The sequence below is a fragment of the Halictus rubicundus genome, chromosome 18, assembly GCF_050948215.1.
Source record: "Halictus rubicundus isolate RS-2024b chromosome 18, iyHalRubi1_principal, whole genome shotgun sequence".
Lineage (NCBI taxonomy): Eukaryota > Metazoa > Arthropoda > Insecta > Hymenoptera > Halictidae > Halictus > Halictus rubicundus.
The window spans coordinates 8,704,635-8,725,094 of NC_135166.1; the positions used below are offsets into that span (position 1 = coordinate 8,704,635).

The 20,460-nt window shown below is 37.8% G+C and overlaps 2 protein-coding genes across 3 annotated transcripts in view; both read left to right on the plus strand.

Annotated features, from left to right (window-relative positions):
- The window catches only part of LOC143362830 (protein RUFY3), a 77,416-nt gene that overhangs the window by 20,210 nt on the left and 36,746 nt on the right, over positions 1–20,460 (plus strand). For both annotated transcript variants that reach the window (XM_076803303.1, XM_076803304.1), the window contains exon 11: positions 1,895–2,155. In XM_076803303.1, the coding sequence (XP_076659418.1) occupies positions 1,895–2,155 (261 nt within the window). The remainder of the gene's footprint in view (positions 1–1,894; positions 2,156–20,460) is intronic.
- LOC143362839 (uncharacterized) lies at positions 12,300–14,541 on the plus strand. Its single transcript, XM_076803319.1, has 2 exons — positions 12,300–12,378; positions 13,283–14,541. The coding sequence occupies exon 2, from the start codon at positions 13,306–13,308 to the stop codon at positions 13,813–13,815; it is 510 nt and encodes a 169-aa protein (XP_076659434.1). The 5' UTR covers positions 12,300–12,378; positions 13,283–13,305; the 3' UTR covers positions 13,816–14,541.

Below are 20,460 nucleotides of genomic sequence, written 5' to 3' on the forward strand. Positions count from 1 at the left end.
CAGTTTCTGCTTAAAATCCTCAGATTCTAACATCTTTCGATGCGTGCCATTTTTATCTACGTCACCCGATTACGATGAAATTTTCAGTATGTGGATAAGTAACATAGATCTACAAAACGCATATTTGAAATTTTTATTACAGGCTCAAATAAAAAAGTTTTGGAAAGAGCCTTTTTTATTTGCTCTTATAATTCGTAGCAATTGCAATTTTCCAAAATCTTTTTTTCACGTCATTGAGTAAACCAATTCTTCCAATTGCTCAAAAGAAGTCAGGTCGTTTGGTCCGACTTTAAAAAAGTTTATACTGTTTTAAAGAGCGTTTTAATGCTTTCGTAGACCAGTGTATTTATAAAATAAAGATATACCGCGTCTGCTATGTATTAATGTTCGACAATAGAGGATGATTTTTATGCAGTTTATGAGATGTACAAAAGGGATGCAGTTTTTTCGGACTTTTTCTGACATGTCTCACCGTTCCGGGGATATTTCACGAGGAAGAAAAATTCTCGATTCTTTTCAAAGGATGATTTCACCTTCTAAAACTGTACTGCGGCACGAACAAAAAATAGGTTTGTGTTACGGATGACTTACTTTACCTGCGCACAAAGTTTGAAAATTTTCCAGAATTTTTATGGTTACCTTCAATATGTTCAACGTTTGATAGTAACCTATTCCATCTCTTTTTTTAGAGTAGAATTTATAACGTCACTCCCGAAGCCCAATGTAATACCAACGTAAGTACAGTGGTGCACAAAAGTATTGGCTAAGTACGAAATTCTACGCAAAAACACTTATAAAAAATTAAATAATTACTTACACCAATCTATTTTATATGTGTCTGTATTTATAGCATATTATCTATGTGTACGCCAAAAGCAGAGCTACGTCGACAAAATACAGAATAAAGAATAAATAGAAATGTCTTTCACAATCAGCTTTAAGTCTGAACAAAAATATTTGCATATTTGCACGTAGCTAAACAAAAATTCTCCAAAATAATTTTAGTCATTCGTAATAGTTATTCGTAACCAAAATTTGTTAATTAAATGTATTAACTGTTATACCATAACTTTTAAACTTTGTCTTATAACAATTATGATCTCTGATTGCGACAAGGGTTTCGATTTATTATGTACTCTATATTTTGTCCTCTTGTTTTGGTGTACAAATAATACGAAGGTCAGTCAATAAGTAAATTAGTGCTCGTTGAGAATAATAATCTTTTGCTCATAAAAATCAGTAAAACAGCTCGAATTTCGAAGTTGGACGCATTTATTATACCACGCTCCATGCTTACTATACCGTGTTATACGATTGACTGACGCAATCGAGTTGTAACTTACAATACATAATAGTGCTTTTATATAACAGTCGACCGGCATAGATGTTTTAAGACAAAAGTTACAGATGGACGGGGGAGAGTAACATATTTATTGACTGATCTGCGTGATAATAATTTGGTATACTTGGTCCACCACTGTGCAACGAACAGACGAATTTTGTCCACGTCTTTGAGCAAATTTCCCATGGTGTGACGCCGGTAACAAACATTCCAAGCCTGGAACATCGATTTTCCCATTAGACAGTCAGAGGAGGGACGAAGCACCTCGCCCCCACCTTTTCGCCCGCGAACTTTATCAATCTTTCGAAAGTTCTGCAACTCGGCAAAATCGGATCCGGTCGCTAATTGTTGGTGCGTCTCGATTTGTAATCGTCCCCGCCTAGCTAAGTATCCCCCTCCCGATAGCGATTAGTATCGGAGTGCTGGTCGAAACGAAAGCGTTGGGGAGTGGAAGGGGTCTTTCTCTCGGCCAGAAGCCGTTACTTCGAAGGGGCAAGTTTCGAGCGGGGGGCGTCGAGCATGTAATTCCAGCGTCTGACCCGGTGTTTCCAGAAATACCTAGGGCTGCAGGAGGAGCACTACGCGCTGAAGGAGATCTGCACCGAGCAGGAACGAACACTGGAGGAACTTGGGGGACAATTGAGCGCGGCCAAATTGGCGGCCGTCGAATTACGCGAGGCCGCTGACAACGCTCAACACCAGCAGCAGCACCAGCACCAGCAGCAGCAAGAGGGTGCAGCGACCTGGGCGAACGATCGCCTGGTCACCCATTGCAAGAGCTGCAACCGTGAGTTCAACATCGCTCGTCGTAAGGTAATCAAACTTTTTAATTGCCCCCACGCCTCCCACCTCGGAACAACCCCCGTCGACCCTTTCGTCCAAGGCTCGCCGGAGCTTAGAGTCCAGAAGGCGATTCGGCTTTTCAGGTACGGGAGCGACGCGGCGTGGCGCGTTTAATCGTTCAATTATCCTTGCCACTCTGGAAATTACTGGTTCCACGGTCCAGATTTCTCCCGGAGCGGCGCGGCGCGGCGCGCGGACGATCGGATCACTCGGAACCCGGAGAACGCTCCGTCCTGTCCGTCCGTCCGTCCGTCCGTCCGTACGTTCGTACGTTCGCACGCGCTGAACGATGCTGACGGCGTCGAGAGGTTTTATCGTAGCCGCGGATACACTCCCCTCCTCGACCCCGTCCTACACCAACCCCCCTTGTAAGCCAGATCGGAATCGCGTGAGCCAACCGGGTGAACTTTGATGCACGACAGTTCTGTTATTAGAGATAACACGGTGTATCGCCGCTCTAAGCCTTGCAATTACAAGTCGCCCCTCGACGTTCGCGAACCAACCCGGTTCCTCGCAACCGCGCGCCGACTAATTGAAAAGATCTGCTGCGCGGGGGGTTGTTGATTCGATCTTATCGTGGACTCGGGATTTTACGGGCCTCGACTTAATGATGAATCAGCCTGTTTGCGCTCCTGACGGATTTCGGCGTGCCTCGTTGAGAAACTGACTTCCGCGAAGTCCTCGCTCGCCGACCTCGTTCGGCGACTCGTGAACCGCAATTTTAAAAAAACAGCACCCTTGTAGGAGTGACGGAATAAGCTGTACACACCGGTGGTCAAAATTTTGTGACACCATGGAAATTACTTACAATTAGAAAAGAAAGGCTATAACCGGGTTTGGGGGCCAAATTGGCTCCGGGCCGATCTTAATCGGACCTGCACCATTCAATAGCCTACTAACAAGGAAACTTTTCTGCCAAGTTTCACAAAAATCTTAACATCAGCTTTTGCCGCATTCTTCCCATTTACTCGCAATTAAAAATTCTGAAAAAATCTGACACATTTGAGTACCGAGCGACTTATTAGTTCTCCGATTTTTTATCGTTCTTCTGGTACACAGGGTGAACTACGAATCGTGACCAGTAGAGATTACTCTGTTATTAGCAGTCCGATCGAAAATATTTTTATCAGATATAGCATAGTTTCAAAAGAGCTTTCGCGTGATTATAAATTTCTTGTCAACTACTATTTTTCATGATTTTTTGAGGTCATCTTCAATTTTTTGCAAATACACCTATAATTTGTTTACGCCTATCTGTTAGATAGAGGATTTCGAGACAAATTCGATAAGTATAATATACGATTTAATATACGATATAATATACGAATATACAAGTGTATCATATACGTGTACACATACGAATATCGCAGAGACTGCTAACGATTCACTTGTTCAGATATCATTGCATGTGTTCCAATGTTCAGAACGAATGTTTACAAACAGTAGGCAAGAACTCAAATCAATACTTTCGAACTATCAACAACATCGGAATGCGTACAATAGCATAGCATAAGATACTGTTTGTAATATTGCAGTTTTATTCTAGAACTATGTATTCCTTTAATCTTAAAAAAGGAAAAAACAAACGATAAAAAAGTAACTCATGCTATGTTACGATACTTACCGAATTTGTCTCGAAATCCTCTATCTAACAGATAGGCGTAAACAAATTGTAGGTGTATTTGCAAAAAATCGAAGGCGACCTTGAAAAAGTATGAAACAAAGTAGTTGATAACAAATTTGCTATAATCACGTGAAAGCTCCAGCTGACACCATGCTATATCTGATAAAAACATGTTCGATCGAACTGCCAATAACAGAGTAATTTCTACTGGTCACGATTCGTGGTTCACTCTGTATAATATTGTAGTAACAATAACTCTAGAAATCAGACTTAATTTTTGTTAATATAAAATTCATATAGTTATCCATTGTAAAAAGTGTTAAATTGTAATGCAGCCCATAAATAATCAGAAGAACGATGGAATAAATAGTCGAATAATTAAATAGAACTTTTTAAAAATACTTCAAATATTGCCCCTCGAATCTATACCTCTTGATGTTCGGGTTTTCATCATTACGATTTTCGATGTTTCTGTGTATTTGCAGCGCATCGTGCAACACCCAAGAATTTTAATGAGACTATCGTACAGGATTAATTACTTACAACATGATGAATATTAGCGTTATTAGTTTATTAACTTTAAAATATTCATGGTTTCGAATTTCATATAATATGAGACTGAGTTTCTCTTCTGAACTCTGCAATATTAATAGAAAATTAGATTAATAGAGGCGAGGAATTAGCCCGGTGGTCTTGTTACGATGAAATATAATAATTTGGACGTTCAAGGCTATATTGAATAGAAATTAAATAACACGCAAACAATTAAACAAGGTTTGTAACACAAAAGTATCAGTAGATCACCAGATCGCAAAAGCAAAGTTAATTTTGGTAACGCTACATAATTTATTTATGTTTTTCAAATGGAATGGATGTTTTATAAGAACTCAATTGTTTAATATTACAGAAAGCAACTAAGCTTCCTTTTGACAAACAATCCCATAACAAACAATAGAGACTTGCACATTATCTGCGGTTATTTATTGGATACACCAATAAGTAATTGATTGTGTTTTGCCGATATTCATCTCTGCTGTCCGATACGCTCCGCAATTTATAACAAACGGACATGTTCTGAATTTTCATCATGCTACTGATATATTCAATGCAATAGCAGGCTTCTTATTGACAACACCTGACATTCTCGTAGAGTTAACATAAGACCTAGGCTAAATCTCACAGTAATTGTCCACTAATTCTCCGTAGAATCTTTAATGCGAATAGAAACTGTTGTGAATGAATTTAAGAATACCGGTTTCAACTATCAATATTTTATTATTACAAACAAAGATTACTGATAATTATGGCACTCACGAGATCCAAATTTTTATCTCACAAAATCTGTATCACTACAATTTCACAACAAATCTCCTTCAAATAAAGTAATCATTTTCAACGTTATATGATTTTATATTCGTTCACCACTTCGCAAATAAATTCGTTTACCGTTAAGTAATTCGAGAGAAGTACGCTGAGCTCAAAGAATTAAATTTCAGTGAAATTGTTCATTTCCCTGTATTATTCGCGAATTTGATGAACGCAATGAAATAAAATTAGTAACCAGAGAAACGCAAATTGATTAAGGTCGTTACGCCAACAATGCGCGGAATGTTTTTATAATGTTATACTTTCAATGTTTTGAACCACAAACTATTGCGTTTTCAATGTGTCACAATTAAATCGTTCAAATTAAAACATATTTCTATTTGCAGTTGCAAGAATTTATGTTACAGCTCCATATTTAGCTATTTTCAATTTAATTAGTTAGAACAATTGTTTAGAATTAGCACTTCATATAAAACTATCCTATTGAAAAAAAAGATCCTTTTCACAGTACATTTTGGACGAAACACCTACAAACAAAAATGGAACGCGTTTGGAGTGCAAAGTGTTGAAATTGACATCACTGACTGTTCAGCACGAAAAAGATATTTTTGCACAATGTTGAAACGGATAGAAGAAGTTCAATTTATCTCTCTCTCTCTCTCTCTCTCCCTCTCTCTCTCTCTCTCTCTCTCTCTCTCTCTCTCTCTCTCTCTCTCTCTCTGTCCAATTTCTGGCCCGTGGTCTCTCTCACAGTCTAGTCGTTACTATTAGGTACGTTTAGGGGTAACTTTTGCCAGGCGCGGTTCACATTACTTCACATTACACTCACGCGTGCCGCCTCGTCGAAGTAGCCAGGAAATTTAAGTGTCGAGAAGCGAAACGATGTCTTCACGCCAAGAACTATAGCCATCGGGAACCGTGCGCACGCGGTTGGACGCGTGTTGGTCTCGATCGTCGGCAAGAAAAGTTGCAAAAGCTTTCTTTTTTTTTTACCCGGCGAGACTGAATCACGCGCCGGCACGATATAAGCACTTAAAGTATTCAGTCAGATCAGATCGTTTGGAGGTGCAGTTGCGTGCATCGATAAGGAAAGGCGGCGGGAGAGTGTATTCGTGCATTCGTCATACGGATATATTCCCGGGGAGAATTTATCTGCCTCTAGGCCTTATCGAAATTTCATGGACGTGCACGATAGACACGATTTACTGGAGCTTCTTGCCGGGCCGTTAATGGCATAAACGTAAGAAAAGATTCGATTCGCTCTATTACCATCTTCTCGAGTCGTCGCGGCGATCCGATTGATTCGATTACCATACTACCATCCCTGGTAATCAATGATAGGATCATGCGCCTCGTGGACCGTCGAGCGATCAATTTTTCATTCCTATTGTCGACGAGGTTTAGTTAATTCTTAGTGTTCGATCAAAATATTCACCTTGTTTTATGGTGTATTATGCTCATTACGCATCTTCGTTAGCTATATTTTTCGTTCTTACCCTTGACGACTTTTAGTTAATTCTGAGTGTTCGTTCAAAATATTCACCTTGTTTTACACAGGGTGTTCATTTGAAAACTTTCCAGCCGAATATCTCGAAAAGTATGAAAGATATTTACAAACGTGTAAAACACGTGTCCTAGAATTTCGAGGGGGAAAGAGGGGAACAGTATCGGTTTTTTATTTGGGTGGCGTTTTCAAGGTCATTTGAGGGTCAACTTCAAATGGAAACCTATATTTTTTATTCTTATTGTACGTGAAAAGACGAGCAATTTTCGTAGGATACTTTTTTAGTAGAATATCTCTACATTCCTGTACAATTCTGCGACGCAAATCGTTGACGCTTTCTGGTTGTGCTTTATAAACAACAGATTGTAAGTGTCCCCACAAAAAGAAGTCGAATGGAGTTAGATCTGGTGATCTTAGCGGTCACTCAGTAATACCTCTTCTACCGATTCATCTTAGTGGGAATCGAATGTTTAATCACTGGCGAACTGGGAATGTGTAATGCGGGGGAGCACCATCATGTTAGAAGTACAAAAGTTCTTCATTTAACAAGAATTGCCGTTTTCATCTCTTTGTTTTTGAAGACTTTCTGTTATAAGTGGATCAATGATGTCGTCCAATAAATTTAAATACAGATTGCCATTAAAATTCTCTTGGAAAAACAGAGGACCTATAATAGCATTTCCTAAAATGCTTGCCCCAACATTTATTTTTTCCGGCCGTTCAGTATTACTTTCTCTCATAAGATGTGGACTTTCGTCACTCCAATAACCACAGTTATCAGTCACTAAAACAAATGTTTTTAATTAGATTAGGAGTGACGTTGATCATATTTGTTAATTCAACAGTCAAAGTCATCTTCCAATAACTTTTGATGCAACTGCATTTTACAAGGATGAAACTTGTTATGTTTAAGTAATTTGTGCACAGATCCCACTGATACACCAGTTATCATTGAAACTTGTTGAATTGAACTAGTAGGATTCACAGTAAACTGTCCTATAATTTCGATGTGATCAGCTTATTTTATGAATTTTGGCTGGTTTCTTTTTAAATTTGTCACCGATCCTTTTTCCTTAAACTTTGCAACTAATTGTAACACGTACGTATGAGAAACACGTTGTCGTGATCCCGGAAGGAGAAAGTCTTTCGTACTTGGTTGATTTCTTTATTTTATACAAGTTGTGTTACGATGTGTTCGGTTCGAAGTGCGAATGGATTCTGAGCTGGTGATGCAAGGAAAAATGGGGAGAAGGATGACTTTAGGGTAGGAGAATTATGGGGGAGGAAAAGTGAAAGTCGGAAACAAGTCAAGGGATGGTCGCTGGAGAGGATGTCTGGTTTTCGTCTATTTCAAGGATGGCTAAAGTCTTGTTGGGATTTGGTTCTAAGAAGAGAAAGTAGGGAAGCAAAGGGTGGGGAAGAGTGGGAGGACGGAGAGGACGGTTGACTTTTCTATGGGCCCTTATGGTTAAAACGGCGTAGGCTAGGGTAGGTATGATCGTAGGAGTGTGAGAGTATCTGACAACGTGTATCAGAATGTCTCTCATCAAACGTAGCAGCAGTTCAACGAGCACACTTGTCAGCTCCATAAATAAAAATTATTTCTACTCGTTCTTCTAAAGAATACACCATTTTATACAATTAATTGTACTACGTATAGTATCTCTTATTGCGATGATTTCCACTTGACTAAATAGTACAATCTTATATTGAAAGACAGACAACATAAACAAGAGATCAATAGAGGACAATTTTGTTTTGAAACGGTACGTGATAGTACAACGTTACGTGCTAGTGGAAAACATCAACGATTTGCGTCAAAGAATTTTACACAATAATATGACTCGTTCCACTTCTCTTTAAATATCTCCGAAACTAGTGCACGAATAAAAAAAATATCCTACGAAAATTGCTGGTCTTTTCACGTACAATAAGAATAAAAAATATAGGTTTCCATTTGAAAAAACAAAGTTGACCTTCAAATGACCTTGAAAACGCCACCCAAATAAAAAACTGATACTGCCCCCCTCTTTCCCCCTAGAAATTCTTGGACACGTGTTTTACACTTTTTTAATATCTTTCATACTCTTCAAGATATTTGGCTGGAAAGTTTTCAAGTGAACACCCTGTATATTACACATGCAGGATGCCTCGCGCAGGCGATGTGTAAATATGTACATAGTTGCAGGTTAGGCAGGTTAGAAACGAACCACGATCGGCGTTGTATTGGCGCCACTGATGTGAGTCACCTAACGTTTGCACCTCAAATATCTTTATTGTTTCTAAATATACGTAAAATATGGGAAGGACAAAGTTGAATGGTACAATGGGGCTGACACGATGCAAAAAAAAAATTTTTGTTTTTATGTCATTTTTTTAGATATCAAGGTGACCTTCACTTTTTAAAATGGAACCACCCTTTTTTAAACACCTACAATGATAGTCCCTTTTATTAGGAATTCAGTGACAATAATTATTCCAAGGTCATTCAAGGTCACAGACAGAGAAAACGTGTAAGATTTAGAATATGAAAGCAGAATACGTTTATCACGGTTGAGACTTGTAGTAAATAGTAAACATAGTATGGTCGTAGTTAAACTAAACATACTAAGGTCCTTCAATGTTATTGTTATTCAGCATTCTTATTTACTATCAGTATGTTTCCAAATGCGATTCCGTCTTATTCAATGACTGAAAAGTGTGATATGATCACGATTTACTGTGAATGTAGACAAAATGCAGTGCAGGCTCGATTACTTTATGAAGAAAGGTACCCCGAGCGAAACACTTCTTCTAGACAGACTTTCATTAATACGTACAGGTTGTTTTGAAGTACTGGAAGTGTACATGCAAGACAGTACAAACGGAAGAATCCCACGACTAATGAAGACAATAAAATTAATATTTTAGCAGCTATAGCTGTCAATCCTCACGTGAGTACGAGAAAAATTGCCCGGGAAGCAGGCATAAGTCAAAGTAGCGTAATACGAATTCTGGCCCGACATAAATTTCATCCGTTCCACATATCGCTCCATCAAGAATTGCACGGGAATGGTTTTCAAAATAGAATTAACTTTTGTCAATGGGGATTGCTTCAAAATCATTCATTTTTTTTCTAATGTCTTGTTTACGGACGAAGCAACATTTACTAATCATGGCTCAATTAATCTACGGAACGCCCATTATTGGTCTGTGGATAATCCGCACTGGCTGCGAGAAATTGGTCATCAAAGACAATGGAGCGTAAACGTGTGGTGTGGTATTTTGAACGACAAAGTAATTGGACCATATTTCGTTAACGGAATGATGGCGGGATAGAAATACGCTCAATTTTTGCAAGAAGATCTGCCAATTTTGTTAGAAGGTGTCCCTTTACAAAATCGCTACGATATGTGGTACCAACATGACGGTTGTCCTGCTCATTATGCACGAGTAGCAAGAGAAACGTTGGGTTCTCGATATCCAAACCGATGGATTGGACTAGGCGGAACAGTTTCATGGCCATCACGTTCGCCTGATTTAAATCCACTGGATTTCTTTTTATGGGGTCTGCTAAAAGAGACCGTGTACACGGATGCTCCAACAACAGTTGAAGATATGCGTACGAATATCACGTCGGATACACGTATCAGAGTTCAACATTCGTTCAGAGCTCGTTTACAACAATGTATCGACGCAGACGGCCATCATTTCGAACATTTATAAAATACAGGTATTCTGCTTCCATATTTTAGTTTTATACGTTTTTTCTGTCCTTGACCTTGAATGACCTTGGACTAATTATAGTGACTGAATTCCTAATGAAAGGGACTATCATTGTAGGTGTTTAAAAAAGGGTGGTTCCATTTAAAAAAGTCAAGGTGACCTTGATATCTCCAAAAAAATGACATAAAAACAAAATTTTTTTTTGCATCGTGTCAGCCATTGTACCATTCAACTTTGTCCTTACCATATTTTACGTATCTTTAGAAACAACAAAGATATTTGAGGTGCTAACGTTTGGTGACTCACCCTGTATATATCAGTGATTGGCGCGCACGAAAGAAATGAGAAACGCATAGCGACAGGCGGAGTGAAAATGTAAAACGTCGCCAGTCGTGTCCGGTTGTCGCTAAAGAACACATCGTCTTTTTTTGTCAGCACCATACCTCGTTCACATCATTACCGATATTAACCCTTTCGTTACGGCGCACAGTGCGGACAAGTCGGCACATCTCACTACATTTTTATTTGACGATGCACGAAAATTTCCTTTGGCAGAACTCTTTATTAGCAGGAAATGCATATTATTATTCATTCAAAAATCATTTAACAATTTTTTTTATGCATAAAAATAATTTTCTTTTTTTCAACTTATTAATTTTATTGTTAAATTTAATTTTTTGTGACTAATTACCATTGCACATGCATTAGTAACCAAATTTAGATTTTTGTAAAAAAATTTGGCCATGGAGGCACTCTCTAAAGTGCCAAAAATCGAAATATGTTATATTAACTGTAAATGAGTGTGCAATAATAATTCTGTGTAATGGAAAGTTCTTACCAAGGAATATGCATTCTTTATACATTTAATAAAGTAGATTTATTTTTTGTACAAATTTTCAACTGTGGTTTTATTTGTTAATTGCATATAAAACTTCAAATTAACATAAAACAAAAACGGCAAAACATGTCCTGAGATTTATGCATATTCGGATACATTACTTATTATAGTTTAAGAATTTCATAGTTTTGTCTGCCACTTTTTGCGACTCTCAATTTTGTAAACTTTTTAACAAGTGTCCATACCTTTCCTTCAGGATCTATCGTGGAAAATTTGTTATTTTCTTGTTAAATGTATTAGTTATATTGTTAAATTTCATTTTCTGTAAATAATTAACAATAAGTATACATTTGTAAACAAATTTGGTTGTAAAAAATTTTGCCATTTCTTCGCCACAGTTACAGTGGGGAATTTACTGGGAGAGCTCAATATTCGTGTATATCACGATATGAAATACATTTCTTTTGCAAAACATGCGTATTAGGATGGAAATTGTTAATAATAATCATATAATAACCATTTTTATGCATAATACAATTTTGCAATAATTATATATCTATTATAATTATATATATATAATTATATATAATTATATATAAAATGTGCAAGATCACGAGAGTCAATGATTTTGAGTCGCAATCAAAGTACTGAGAATGAGTCGTATAGCGAAGCAGCAGCAGCATGCTCGGATAGCATTTTGTTGAGTTTATTCGTTTTATTCACTAGTATTATAATTTGTTTAAGTTTATTATTGTTAATTTTACATATGGTTAATTTATTAATAATTTTGTTCTAAACTTGTTAGTTTTTCAAAAGAAATTTGTTAATTTTTAATAATAAATTTTTTTTTGTTAAAATTATAAACTATATTGGTAAATATAATTGTCTGTAAAAAATGTCCTCTATATATGCATTAATAACCGAACTACGAGAAGTGCCGAAAACAGGCGATTTGTCCGCACTGTGCGGCAGTCCGCTCCGCCAGAGTGACGCCACTGAACGGGGCACCGCGCCGAAAAGTGTGCACGATGCACGTCGGTAGCCTTTTCGGTGTCTGCAAGTTGCCGAATATATACGGCACCCGTAACGAAAGGGTTAATAAAGTTGTGTTATTATTATTCATTGTCCGGAGTCAATCCGCCCAAAACCCGATCATACAAGTGGGGGCTTATCCGGGATCGTTGTGAATTGGCAGGGTAATTGTGCATAAAACGTTCCTCCTTACCGATGTTGATAAAATTTAAATATGTTGTAAAACTCAACATTCTGTACAACTCACTGCTATACATGTAACCGCCGCTCAGCCTTAGTTTGAAATATGTTGTCAAGTTCGTCATTCGGAACAACTGTTCCCTATAGGTATAACCTGCGCGGCGGTCTCTTTTAGTTTCGGAGATATTCGCAAAAAACGTCACTATTGCGAATTCTGCCTATTTTAAAAGACCTAATTCGTTCTTTAGGACGGGGGAGGAACGGAGCACCTCACCGAAAAACTTAATGCAAACTCACTCTGAAATTTAGTTTAATGAAAACAAAGAACAACAAAGTAACTCGAGTGTCGAACATTTTCCGATTCAAATTTAAATGAATTTCAGAGTGAGTTTGTGTTAGGTTTTTCGGGGAGGGGGTACAGAGGGAGGGGCTCCGCCTTAAAGAACATCAATTTTTATAATGTCGTTGTTGGGTTAAATTTGAACGAAAACTACTAAAAAGTATAAAAGTCTATAATTTTTAGTAAAGTTAAAATTCACCTCGAAATGTTCTATATTCAAGAAACCAAACCTTCGTCATCATTTGTTGTAAAAAGTTCACACGGTATATAGATCGTGTGACGATCGTCGTGATATATTTCTAGAAAAAGCTGTAATAGCTGCAGTTTTTCGCGAATATCTCATAAATTATGGCTGAGCGGCGGTCATATGTACAGGAAAAAGTTGTTCAGAATGTTGAGTTTTACAACATATTTAAACTTTATCAAAATTACCATTGGCAGACAGACATTATCTTGAGAAATAACGCGTAAAAGTCGTGAAGTTTCGAAGTTATTAAGTACAGTGAAAGTTGTCCTGCAAGAGCAGCAAGTTGATAAATTTCGAAAAGAGAGATGACGGTAAGCGTTTAGGATGGGACGTGGACGAAATGAAGCAACAGAAGCGAGCAGTAGAGGAGCAGAAGAATTCGAGGATATTCGTGACCGAACGGAAAAAGCAACCGACACACACACAGAAGATAAGATAGATCGAATGAAGGTGTATCAGTTAAAAGGAGAAATAAGAAAATTAAATTTGAACACTGTGGGTAAAAAGGAAGACTCGAAGAACTTCCTAAAACGCCAATTAAAAATTAACACGAAGGAAGACGATGGAATTACGGAAAGCAGCGGTTCCGATGAAGACAACGATGCATCGAGCGAGGATGGAAAGGAGACAAGAAAACGAAAAAATAAAGAACAGACACACGCAAAACGCTCTACACGAAGGGTTAAGTTTAGGATAAAAGATGTTGACGAAAACATGGCATATTTCACGGGAGACGACGAGTTACCGATAAAAAAATGGATCGCAGATTTCGAAGACACAGTTTATAATGTACGAAAAAGGTGTAACGTCTTGGAAGATATTGAGGGAAATTAACCCTTTGCACTCGGACGTCCCCTCTAAGGGGACATTATGACTCTAGAATCGATGGTTCCGAGTGCAAAGGGTTAATAATGCAATAGTAGATGAGCAGCTAACGAAGCGGAAAAGGAAACCAGCCGAAAGTGCACGGCAATATGTCGGTGCAATGCAAGAAATTGCAAATCAGGGAAACGTAGAGGACAAGGCATTGATCGAACGTATACAAGACGACGACGTCAATAAAACAATGTTATACGATGCATATTCTTTATACGATTTAAGAAAGCCGCTGGAAGTACATGGCAGAAGAAAAGAAAAAACGATGGAAAACAAGAAATCATTTACAAAAAAAGAAGTAGGGAAGAAGAAAACAAGCTATAATAAACCTAGTAAAGCCCGTTGTTATGGATGCGATTCGATAGAGCACGATTTTCAAAATTGCCAAACAAGGGAAAAGGATTAGTGTTTTAACTGCTACAATTCTGGTCACATGGCAACGAAATGTCCCGAAGGAAAGAAGTCAAAACACAGTGAAGCAAAAGTGAGCAGTATAAAAAGTAACGGTAACGAATTCCTCAAAGTAAACATTAACAATGTAAAGTGAAGTGCACTAGTGGATACGGGCAGTGACGTAAGTCATATTCGGCAAGATCTTTTCGGCGAAACAGACAAAGTGAAGCAACGCGGAACGTCGCGCACACTTACGGGATTCGGTAACGCGTGAATCATCTCGATCGGACAGTTCGACGCGAAACTGATTATCGATGACCGCGAAATTTGATCGAAGCAGATCAAAGGCTGGTTGAGCAGCGGCATGATTCATCCCAGCAGTACATAGTGAATACGCAAGCCCAGTGGTCATCGTCCCGAATAACAGCGGCGAGTATCGAGTATGCGTGGATTATCGTAAGATAAACAAACAAATTATTAGAGACAGATTTCTAATGCCGTTAATAGAAGACAGTATAGATGCGATGGCGGAAGCTCGGGTCTTTTCAGTATAAGATTTGAAAAACGGTTGCTTTGACGCACCAGTAGAAAAAAAAGTCAGAAATACAGTGAATTCTCGATATATGTCAATAACACGGGTCTTGCCAGAGTCGTGTTATGTTTACACGCCTCGGCGTCCGAGGCCTCTCGAGCTTCATGGCCCCTCACGGGGCATACCCTGCGGTAGTGGGGATAATTCCGCGACGATTATCATTCTGACCGTGGCGACATATATAGAAAAATCACTGTATACATCGTTCGTGACGCCAAACGGACAATAATACAATAATTCGCGAAAACACTATTCGGCCCTTCTAATAGTCCTACAGGTTTTTTAAGATTAATTCACGAAGTTTTTAAAGATTTAATTGTACGTAAAGTTGTTTTCACGTACATGGATGATTTGATAGTACTTGCCGTTAATAATGAAGATGCATTTCAGAAGCTTGTTGAGACGTTAAAAGATCAATTGGAAAAAGTCAACATTTCTGCAAAAACGTGTAGAGTACTTGGAATATGAAATAGAAGGTGGATACGTATATCTCTCCTATATATAAGAAATAAATTCAAAGTTTTTTAGATCTCGCTGGATATTTTCAGAAGTTTATTCGCGAATACACGAAAATTGCTCGACCTTTATCAAATTTATTAAAAGATAACGTTAAGTTTAATTTCGGCACGGAGCAATCACGATCATTTGAAATGTTGAGTCGTCTTTAGCTAATAAATTTTTAGATATTATTGCAGAAGAATGTTGGTGAAAAATATTTTTATCCAGTATATTTTCTGAGCCGGAAAACGTCCGATGCAGAGAAAAATTATCATTCGTACGAACTCGAGATTTCGACAGTTATTAAAGCCGTTCAAAAATTTAGAGTATACTTATTAGGAGGAAAGTTTAAGTTAATTACCGATTGCGATGCGCTGCGTAAGACGTTGTATAAACAAGATTTGTTGCCGAAGGTAGTCAGATAGGCATTAATCTTAGAAGAATTCAAATACGAAGTCGAGCACCGTCTAGACTCACAGTTGCCCCATGTAGACCCGTTAAGTCGATGTCCAGTAGTCGTGATAGAAGATACCATGTTAGCGTTAGTGCGTAAAAAATAAGAGCAAGACGAGCGTAACCGTGCTATAAAGCAAATCTTGCAAACAGAACCTTACGAAGATTATACAGGGTGGAAATTATAAAGCGTTACAGGCGAATATCTCGACAAATCTTGATTATACACAAAAATGTTTCAGATGAAAATTATTCAGTACCGATGGGGAAATCATGTGGTGGGACTTTTATTATTCCCGGTGGACATTCCTAGATGAGGCGATGGTCAACTTTCTTTTTTTAAATGGAATGATATGTTTTTTTATCCATCATCAAATAGTGCGTTTTGAGATGAGTTCAAAGACTTATGACTCAAGGTCATTCAAGGTCAAACTTGCAGGGAAATGCAGGAAACGTGTGATCGTTTTATTTGTTATTATTATTATCATATATCGTTTATTTTAAAGTGGTCGCATTAACAGCTAGGTCATTAGCGACCACATGGTTTACAATTGAATATAGAAGAGAAGGTTACGGTTAATATTTACATTGTGGGGGGTACAGCAAAAAACAAATTTATAACAGTTTATATACAGGGTGTTCACGCTATTACTAGCCAGCGTTTTTCTTGTAAATAGTAAACATTAGGAAAAAATGAAAGAAGAAGAAGTAGTACTGTTTTTTATACGCAACACAATGGCGCATGTAATTTTTTTGTGTTTACACTATTTTGTTAGATATGAAGGTGATCTCCAATTTTTTAAATGGAATGCTGTATATTTGTGTATATCATTCAATTTGTGTAAATTGAAATACCTAGAAGAATATCCGGACAGAGTTCATCCAAATGAAAATCAGTTTGTTTTATGTGCCAAGCGTTTGAAGGAAACAGGGTATTTCCAAAAAAAGTGTTATAATCGGAAATGTCTTCTTTCTGAAGATAAAAAGTTAGAAGTCCTCTTACATTTTGAAGAAAATCCGACAACTTCGGTGCGAAAAGTAGCTTCACATTGCTATGAAATATTCTAAATGTTTCTTCCATTTCTGACCTTGCATGACCTTGAAGGTCACTGTGCAATATACGGACGAATTCGTCTAGACACACGCTTTCATGTGATATACAAAAATATACAGCATTCCATTTAAAAAATTGAAGGTCACCTCTCTATCTAACAAAATAGTATAAACACAAAAGAATTACATACGCCATTGTGTTGCGTATAGAAAACAGTACTACTTTTTCCTCTTTCATTTTTTCCTAATATTTACTATTTACAAGAAAAACGCTGACTATTAATAGCGTGAACACCCTGTATATCAATAGATTTAAAAAACAGAAGGACGTTTCCAATATTGTTCTCGTTTAAATTTGTCATCAGGTAATTTTCGATGGAAAATCTGGATCGTTGAGAAGAGAATTTAGATCATTAGAGTAGGATATGTTGGATGCTGTTGGACACGGCGCATGTTGTACATTCCGGTGGGTTTTGTTTAGTTATCAGGAATTCGTGGGTATATCTTGAGTGACCTGTTCGGATGCGGGTAGCTGCGACCTGATCTTTCCTAGAAAGTTGTGAATCGGTTAGGGTTTGGTAGACATTGGTCTTTATTTTATGTAGTTTGGTTTGGGTGCCGTTAGTTTAATTTGAATTCCAAAAATTTATTATGGCTTTCTTAACATAGAATTTTGCATCAGGAAGGCTGGTTTTACAGTTATCGTCCCAGGTTGGAAGATTGCACGCTTCTTTTGCAGCTTTGTTTGCGGCTTCGTTACCAATGAGGCCAACATGTCCAGGGATCCATTCGAAGTTAATATATTTATTATCGTTTTGGATTTCTGATACAATTTTTTGCATACGTTGGACAGTAGGGTGTTGCGTCGGATTGCCAATAGCGTCAAAAGCGAATCAGTAAATATGGAACATTTGTTTTTGTTAGAATTCTGAATGTATAATAGGGCATATAGTATGGCATGGATTTCACATGACCAGGAGGAAAAACTGTTAGGAAGTCTTTTTGGTAAAAACGTAATTTTCGGTAATAAAGGCACAACCACAGGACGAAGCAGTTTTAGTGCCGTCGGTGTAGATGGGCGTGTAGTTGTTTTGGTGGATGTGATCTTGGAGTATAGTGTTTAGTATTATGCTGTTAGTGTCACTATATTGGTTCTTGGATTCATTAAATAATAATGTTGAAGGGATGTTAAGAGAGGTCCGTGGTGGTAGAAAGAATGGAACGCAATCTTCAATATTTGGGAGGGTCATGTTGAGTTCTTGTAAGATTTCTTGTATTCTCAACGAGAGGGGTTTGGAATAGTATTTTCTTTTAAATTGTTGGTTGGATTATTTGGAAGGAAGAGTTTGCTAACTGGGTTACTAGGGGCGTGTGGTGCAGAATGCACCCAGAATAATTCTTAGGCAGGAAGATTGGATAGGATTTAGTATGTTTAAGATGCTTTTGTTTGCCGAACCGTATATTATTGATCCATAGTCCAATTTCGACCGAATCAAAGCCCTGTAAGTAATTAGTAAAGTATTTCTGTCAGCCCCCAGCTCTTACAAGCCAGGCTTTTTAAGATGTTTGGTCTTCTTAGGCAATTATTTTTAAGGTTTTTGACATGGTGAACCCAAGACATTCGTTTGTCAAATATAAGTCCAAGTATTTTAATTTTCTCTACTGAAGAGATAGGGTCGGAATTTATGTTAAGGTTTATGGTGGGAAGTATTCTTCTACCTCTCCAAGAGGTAATATGTTCAGATTTAGATTTGGAAAAAATAAATCCAGTGCGGTCGGCCCATGAGGATAGATTATCAAGAGCTTTTTGGAGGATATTTTGGGTGGTATTTATGGTTTCGCCGCGATAAAACATGGCGACATCGTCAGCGAAAAGACAGCCTTTGATTGGGGGGAATAAGTTAGTGGAAATTTCGTCAATAACAATGATAAATAAGGCGACACTGATCACAGAGCCTTGGGGTAATCCGTTTTATATAAACGTTTTGTTTGAAAAAGTGTTTTGTACTTTTACCTGGTTGTATCTATCTGTGAGAAAGTTATGTATAAAGGCTAGCATATTGTGTCCAACTTAAAAATTCTTAAGAATGTGTAAGACTCTTGTTATCCAAACCATATGATACGCCTTTTCAATGCCAAGACTGATAGCCGTGAGATGTTCGTTGTTGGCAAGTGCACTGCAGATAGATGAGTGGATAGTGGTTAGGTGATCCATCGTGGAACGTAGTTTTCTGAATCCAAACTGGAGGTTCGATAGCAAGTTTCTTGATTCAAGGCTCCAAATGAGTCTCGTATTAATCATTTTTTCAAAGACTTTACAGATATTGTTTGTTAGGGAAATTGATTTATATGAAGCACAGTCGAGTTTATTTTTATTAGGTTTTAAAATTGGGATTACTGTAACTAGTCTCTATGCAGTTGGAAAAATTTTCTAACTCCAGATTCGGTTGTATAGGTTAAGTAGAGCGAATTTTCCTGATTCGGGTAGATGTTTCAGGAGGGTGTTAGGGACACCATCAGGGACTTGTGGATGGTCATCAGGACTGCATGAAGTTCAGATATAGTAAAAGGGTCGTCAATGGGGGATATATGAGAGAGTGGGATATCAGAAAGGGACAGATCTTTGACACTAGATTTTAGGATTCTGAAACTGGAGCTTTAGTTGTTATCACTTGAGTTTTTGGCAAAAGTTTCGGCTAAACAGTTTTCTATATCTTGTCTGTAGTTTCCATTTATTCTCTGTATCTTGGACCAGGCAAGGTTGGAGTCGGCTTTTATGTTTATATTGGAGACAAAGTCAATCCAGGAGTTTTTCCTGCTACTCTTCATAGTTTTGCGGAAAATTGCTCGAAGTTTGTGGAAGTTAATTTTGTTTTCTATCTTAGGATGTCTTTTGAGAACATTTAGAGCCTGTTTGAAGGCTCCTCTAGTAGAATAGCATTCCTCGTTCCACCAAGGGATTTTCATTTTTTTAATTTTGGGACTGGTGTTTGGGGAAGCGTTATCTGCATGAATTTTTCTAGGTGATGATTGATATCGGTTTCTTCATTCAGTTGACAGTCAGAGGTTAATTTGTTATGGACCACTTCTTCGTACAGGGACCAATTCATTTTTTTTAAATTCCATTTAATTCGATTATAGTTTATTGGTTGAGTCGAATTTGGGGAATCAATATGGATTCTAATAGGATAATGGTCACTGTCCCACGAAGAGTCCAAAACTTGCCAGTTGCTCAAGTGAGCAATGTCATTACTGCAAAAGGTAAGATCGATGGCTGAGAGTGAGTTGGAGGATAGGTTGTTGTGTGTATTTGTTTTTGTATTCAGAAGTATTGAGTCGCCGAGTTCGATGAATTTTTCGATAGCTTTTCCCCTAGAATCTAGGTGTGAGGATCCCTATAACGGGTTGTGGCTATTAAAATCTCCGCATAGTCAGCAGGGTTTTGGTATTTGGGACAGAAGGTCCAATAGATCATCACTGGTGAAGTTTGGCGAATTTGGGAGGTATATAGTGGCTATGTGATTTTGAGAGGAATATAGGCCTCAACTGCAATAACTTGGAGGTTCGTTGATAGTGGAATCTCTTCGCAGTGGAAATTGTTTTTCACATACACA

What these genes read in the sequence shown, in the direction of transcription:
- LOC143362839 (XM_076803319.1), top strand. Translation starts at nt 13,306, where the DNA reads ATGGGACGTGGACGAAATGAAGCAACAGAAGCGAGCAGTAGAGGAGCA.